Here is a 5,920-nt window from a genome sequence, read left to right as displayed (position 1 = left end):
CGCTCGGACGTCATGCTCCGCGATGCTGGTCACCGGTCTCTCGCTGATGATGATGAGATGATGAAAGTGGGTTTTCATTAGATAAGTTGAAACTATAGGTGATGGGGAACTAGTATTTTCTTGGTACCCATGCTTAAAGGTAGTGTGTAAAATCTCACCATAGGTGTCAGTAGATTGCACATTGAAGTGAGTTCTGTTTTCTTACAAGTCTATGAGAATGCATCAAATTCTTGGAAAATGTTACTCCACAGTAGACCATGTATATTTATCAGTGCAATATTCATTTGAACCATAATATCCTCAAAATATTTCTGACTCACTAGCGCTTTGAGGGCTCCTGTTACAAAATAACGTTGCAATTGTTACTGTACGTTCTAAAACTGATACAATTGATAACACTTTAAATAGCATTATAACTTTAGTAAAATACATGCATTTACATTGTTTTATGTTGTCACTGCAGTGTTACAATAAAGTCTTTTGTGACTATTATGTTTTTCACTTTCTTATTCATGCCTATCCTGTTGCTCACTGATGAGGTTTTGGCACTGAAAACTACTCAGCATGTAAAGCATGTAGTGTGTTGTCACTTTAACAGAGCCAATCAGGGGAATTCACAGCACACTCTAAATAACAACTCAGGTTTTTCTCTGCTTGGACTGACCCAGGCTGTGAGAGCTAGTGTGACTGGCTGCTTTGCGGTCTGGCTCAGCTCCCAACATGCAATGGCACGTATGCAGCAACTGTGCCAATCAGCTCCACCCAGCACCACAAACTGCTCCACCTTTCCTCCTGCAGGCAAAACAACAAACCACTATCTCAGTTAGGTTTAAGCATAGATGCTAAAAGACACCTTGTGCTTATGTAAGCCGCACTGTTTGAAAATATGTGACACCCTCAGAATGAGACTGTGATGGGGTAATAGAAATCTCTAGTATTTATTTTTTACGACTCTTGGTTATCTTAAACTTCTTTCAGTAACCATGGGTTACAATAGTGACCAACACTTCTGATGTGTGTGCCTGCAGCACTGCTGACATTTCATCCTGTTCTCGTTCTGTGTCTCAGTGTCGCATCTGACATTTTAAACTCTGGGGACTTCTAGTGGCTAACACACAGCAGTGTTTAACATATTCGCTTTACACATGAAAGGATCCTGGTTTGAATCTGAGAGCAGGTACAAAACCAACCTTGACGGGTCACATGCTAGTGCAAGTCCCAAGCCTGGATAAAAAGAATGGTTGTGTCAGGGAGAGCATCAGGTGTAAAATCAAAACATGTGGATGTGTCGACTGCTTCAACCCCTTGGGAAACATAGTAGCAGCAAAAAGTAGCTTCAGACTCTGAGGACTTCACAGAATGACAATTCACGTCATTTATGAACTCTCATTTCACGTTATCAGGTGACCTACATCAACTTCCTCCCGGATGTTTTCAACAAAATAATAATAATAATAGAACAAAAGCTATACCACTACAATAATCTGGCAACGTAAAACCCCCAAAATAGTGCAGTTAAAAGAATTAAATAAAATATTAAAATAAATTAATGTTAACATGTAAACTTTGTATGTATGCATGTGTGTAAACTTACAAAGATTGACTTTCAAACAATTTTAATGACAATTCTTGAACAAAAATACAGTTTATTACATTATCTGTCCTTAATATGTATTTTATTGTGACCCCATTTCAGCATCTCTGCATGAGGATAAAAAAAGTGTCCTTTTCAGTCGGAAGAGAAAGGTCTGAGTCTTAGTCACAGCTTCTGTAGTTTGTCTGTAGCTGTCGTCTGTCTGAAGGAGGAAGCAGCAGCATCTGTGGGTTTTCACACTTCTCTAGAAAACAGAAGATCTTTGAAGAAAACATGGTGCACAGACTGTGGTTGTGTGTGTGTATATGTGTGTGTGTGTGTGTGTGTGTGTGTGTGTGTGTGTGTGTGTGTGTGTGTGTGTATGTGTGTGTGGTGGGTGGGACTTAGAGAAGATGTGACAGATGAAGCGATTGTAACTGTTCAGTAACGAATCAGTGTGGCAAGATGAAGATCTTGCTAAGTAGTCTTCTTTTCGCCTCTCTCTGTACCCTCTCATCCTGGAGTAAGTAGAAATATAACTTTTTATACCATTCCTCTCTAAATGGAAAAGTTAAGTTTTCCTAAATTTGTTTGTGATACATATTCCATAATTTTACTGACAAGCGATAAATGAATGTCTGATATTATAATGTCCCCTCATTATGTCAGTTTTGAAAGTTCTTAGTTCTAAGAAGTGAGACTTAGATTTTGAATGAAGTTATAATGGTATAAGGTTTTTGAAAGGCTAGATATAAAAGACAACATTAATGTATTGTCATGACATCTTTATATCTCATGTGCAATCACTACCTGATATTGTTATTTTTTATGACAAAAATCACTATAATGTATTTAGAAGCATTTCTGTGTCTGTGTAGGTTCTCAGTAATCTAGGTCGTGGTAATCTAAAGACATGAAAAGAAAAGCCACTGAACTACTAGACATCAGAGAAGCTACTTCAGTTCTGAAGTATCTTCTCTGATGTCTCTGAGAGGTGAAACATCTTCAAGAAACTTCTATGTTCCTCAGATTACCATGTCTGTATACTGTATTTTGTGCCAAGACCTGATGCTTTTAGCTTTAGTTTTAGAAATCCTGCAATATGTGTGTCTTGTGATGACTTACAATATTATGTTCCACTGTTTCTTACAGGTGTTTCATCAGGCACATTTGTTGTGACCCAGAGTCCTGATGTTTCTTATAGGGAGGGAGAGACAGTAAACATCACCTGCTGCTGGACAAGGACGTTTGAAAGATTTAGCGTGAACTGGCTGAAAAATGAAACAGTAATTAGGAGTGAAACCTACGTGAATTATTCTAAAGAGTCTCTGAAAATAGAAGAAAAAGACTGTTCTTCTTTGAATTTCTCAAATATCAGACCAGAGGATTCAGGGACATACATCTGCAAGGTTATTGTGGAGATACCGTCTTTAACTGAGGCTAAAGGAAACGGGACAGTTATCACAGTCAAGACAGAAAACAATACTATCGACAGCAACAGCAGTGGGCCCAGTAAGTTAATAAATATCCAGTGCAGCCAAAGGTTCAGTATGGTGACATGTTACAATTCCTTTTTACAAGTGTAGTAGATATTTAAACGATATCAACTGTAGACTGAAATTAACTGTACTGCCAATGTCATTTTAGTTGGCTTTGGTAGTCTTAATATCATCATCATCATCATCATCATCATCATCATCATCATCGTTTATTTGTATAGCACTTTAAGAACACACCAGCAGACCAAAGTGCTGAACAACACAGATCAAAACAACTACCAAATTAAAAATACCATAAAATCATTACATACAATTAAATAAATAAGAATATTAACAGACTAATTAATAGACTGAGGAATATGTAAAAATGCAGTTTTTATCCCTTTCATCCCTCTTTTTTTGTAAAATATTAAACAATTTTACACTGATAGTACCAGAGGGATTACATTTTTTCATTAGATAGATATATGGATGGATGTGATTATTATAATATTATTATTACAAATTTTACCGATTCTGCAGGTTTTGGGAATCCACCAACCAACGTGATCATTTCCCTGTCTGTAGTGGTTCCTTTGCTCCTCATCACACTCGTCTGTTACTGCACTCTGCGAAGAAAACAAGGTACCAACTTTAAATTAATACTGAAGTATCAGAGAGGCTGAACTAAATTACAAAACACAAACATTTCTTTGTTCCTTCTCTTTTTGTTTATCCATAAAGATGCGTTGCATTTAAATCCTTTAACCAAAGAACATGACACAGGTATCACACACAGGTGCACAGGTTTATTTTAAACAATAAATAAAAAAACTGGATTATAAATGTGTAGTTTTATGATGAAATAGTTCTCCGTGATATACTTCAACCACCATGTCTTGACATTATAATTGAACTATACTGGAGTCAATTCAAACATGTTAGGAGGTTATATTTCCATACATGTAATAAAATGTTGGAGCAGGAAATACACAAGGATTTTCTTTTTAACTCTGTGAGCTTCTGTACATGCTGTATGAACAGTATTCATTTATTAACTTCTGCAGAGTGCATTTTTCACATAGACGTGGGAGGTCTGCATGCAAAAACATGCAAAACTCTTCCTGAAAAAGACAAGTGCCAAACAACCTGCATCAAAAAGCATTGAAATTAGGACGTCTGATATGGAGGCTGACACTTTCCTCACTAATACATTTGCACAACTGTCAGTTTGCATGGCAGCAAAGTTTAAGTGGTGTGGTAAAACCGATGAAAGAAAAAATAATAACCGACCGAAAAGGTTGTACTTAAGATTAAACTAAAACCAGGTTTGAACAAACACGTCTGTTAACTGAAACAAACTCAAACTAGACATTAAAAAAGTACTAACTGACACTGTACATGCTGTATGAACAGTGTCAGTTCATACACTCACAAACTAGTCAGTAAAAAAAATTTAAATTAATTTTAGAAGTGCTTGTGTGATTGGGTGAATGAATTAGCTGTATAAAGTGCTTTGAGTGCTCGGACAGAGTCGAAAAGCACTATATAAGAAACAGTCCATTTACCAAACCAGCATATTTTTTGTTGATAGACGATCTACTCACAAACAAGTCTACATTGAAAAATGTGGGATGTACTCAATTTAATTTCACTAATTTCATTTATTTATATAGGACCGATTCACAGCAACACCAACAACAACATAACATTGTTTTAATTAGAAATGTTTGGGGCCGAAATGGAATAGTGTTGTGTGCCAAGGACAATGTTTTAATACAATTAGGATTGTGAAAAAGGTGGCAGCAACAGCGTTATCAAATAAAGAATGCAATAGTTCAAAATGATTTAGTTTTTAAACTGACTGCTGGCATCAGATTAAAGAAGAAAAACATGTAGATATGAGCAAATCTAAAGTCTGATTTAATTAAAAAGAGGAAGCCAGTCAGGGAAGAGCGGATGGTCAATGAGCTGAGACTGGCACACGACGAGAATGGCTGAAACAGCTGGTTCAGATACTGCTAGAGGTGATTAATTGATGCAGATATGGAAAAACAAAACACTGTGGTAGGAGACCAGACTCCTCACAGCAGGAAGGTTCTTGATTTGAGTCTCCACAGGCAGGTGTCCAGAATAAAACACTGTGTAGAAAAATGAAGGTGAATTATCATAAAGTCCATTTCATCCCATAATAACAGGATGCCACAGTTTAAACACTGACAAGTCTGTTAAAATAAAATGAAAATATAAGGAGGGATGAAGTATTGTAACATGTTTGTAACATTACAGTAACAGTAACAGAGACCGAAAGGATTAACTGCGGCTCCCAATTAGGTCATTATTCTAAAAAGAAAATGCAATTTAAATCCTTGTAATCATTTCTATGTGGACGTGTGTGTTTTCAGCACTAGCAGCCCGAGTCATCTACGAGGTTCCCCACGTAGACTCCGAGATGGCAGATGCAGACAAAGACAGCACAAGCTCCTCCAGAGGCTCGTCTCAGTGGGTGAGAACGGGGTTCATTTCAGGGTGATGTTTTAGTTAGTTTAGGGGGACAATAGGAAACAGTACTGAAAATCATTTTTAAACAGTCCAAATACATGTTGATCCAGTTTCACTGAGTTATTCACGGTGACTTCAACATTGAGACATCATAAAAATATAACTGACATAATGTTTCTACCTAACTATGTGTCAAACTCAGATTGCCTGTTGAGTTTTAGTGTCATGGCTACTGAACGGACCCACGCGCAGACAGTTCTTGTCAAGGAAACAAAAGGGGATTTATTTACAACAGGGATCACCTTAGTGCAAAATATATGTACAGTGAGTTGGGAGGGGGTCCAGGGCTCCAGGGAGAGAAGGGGGG

General features: G+C 37.2%; 1 protein-coding gene and 1 long non-coding RNA gene across 2 annotated transcripts in view; both read left to right on the top strand.

The window, feature by feature from the left end:
- The window catches only part of LOC121815163, an 18,720-nt gene extending 16,788 nt beyond the window's left edge, over positions 1–1,932 (top strand). Inside the window, exon 5 of the long non-coding RNA XR_006054838.1 lies at positions 68–1,932. This is a non-coding gene — a long non-coding RNA (uncharacterized LOC121815163). The remainder of the gene's footprint in view (positions 1–67) is intronic.
- A 32-nt stretch (positions 1,933–1,964) lies between these two features.
- Positions 1,965–5,920, top strand: part of LOC106633398 — a 6,069-nt gene continuing 2,113 nt past the window's right edge. Inside the window, exons 1-4 of the mRNA XM_014336556.2 lie at positions 1,965–2,096; positions 2,726–3,085; positions 3,595–3,696; positions 5,457–5,557. Of these exons, the coding sequence (XP_014192042.1) occupies positions 2,039–2,096; positions 2,726–3,085; positions 3,595–3,696; positions 5,457–5,557 (621 nt within the window). The 5' untranslated portion in view covers positions 1,965–2,038. The remainder of the gene's footprint in view (positions 2,097–2,725; positions 3,086–3,594; positions 3,697–5,456; positions 5,558–5,920) is intronic.

Source organism: Haplochromis burtoni, unplaced genomic scaffold, assembly GCF_018398535.1.
Source record: "Haplochromis burtoni strain Fernald_Lab_line unplaced genomic scaffold, NCSU_Asbu1 Contig_143, whole genome shotgun sequence".
Lineage (NCBI taxonomy): Eukaryota > Metazoa > Chordata > Actinopteri > Cichliformes > Cichlidae > Haplochromis > Haplochromis burtoni.
The sequence above is the reverse complement of the archived record's forward strand: the minus strand, read 5'-3'. Positions and strand labels throughout refer to the sequence as shown.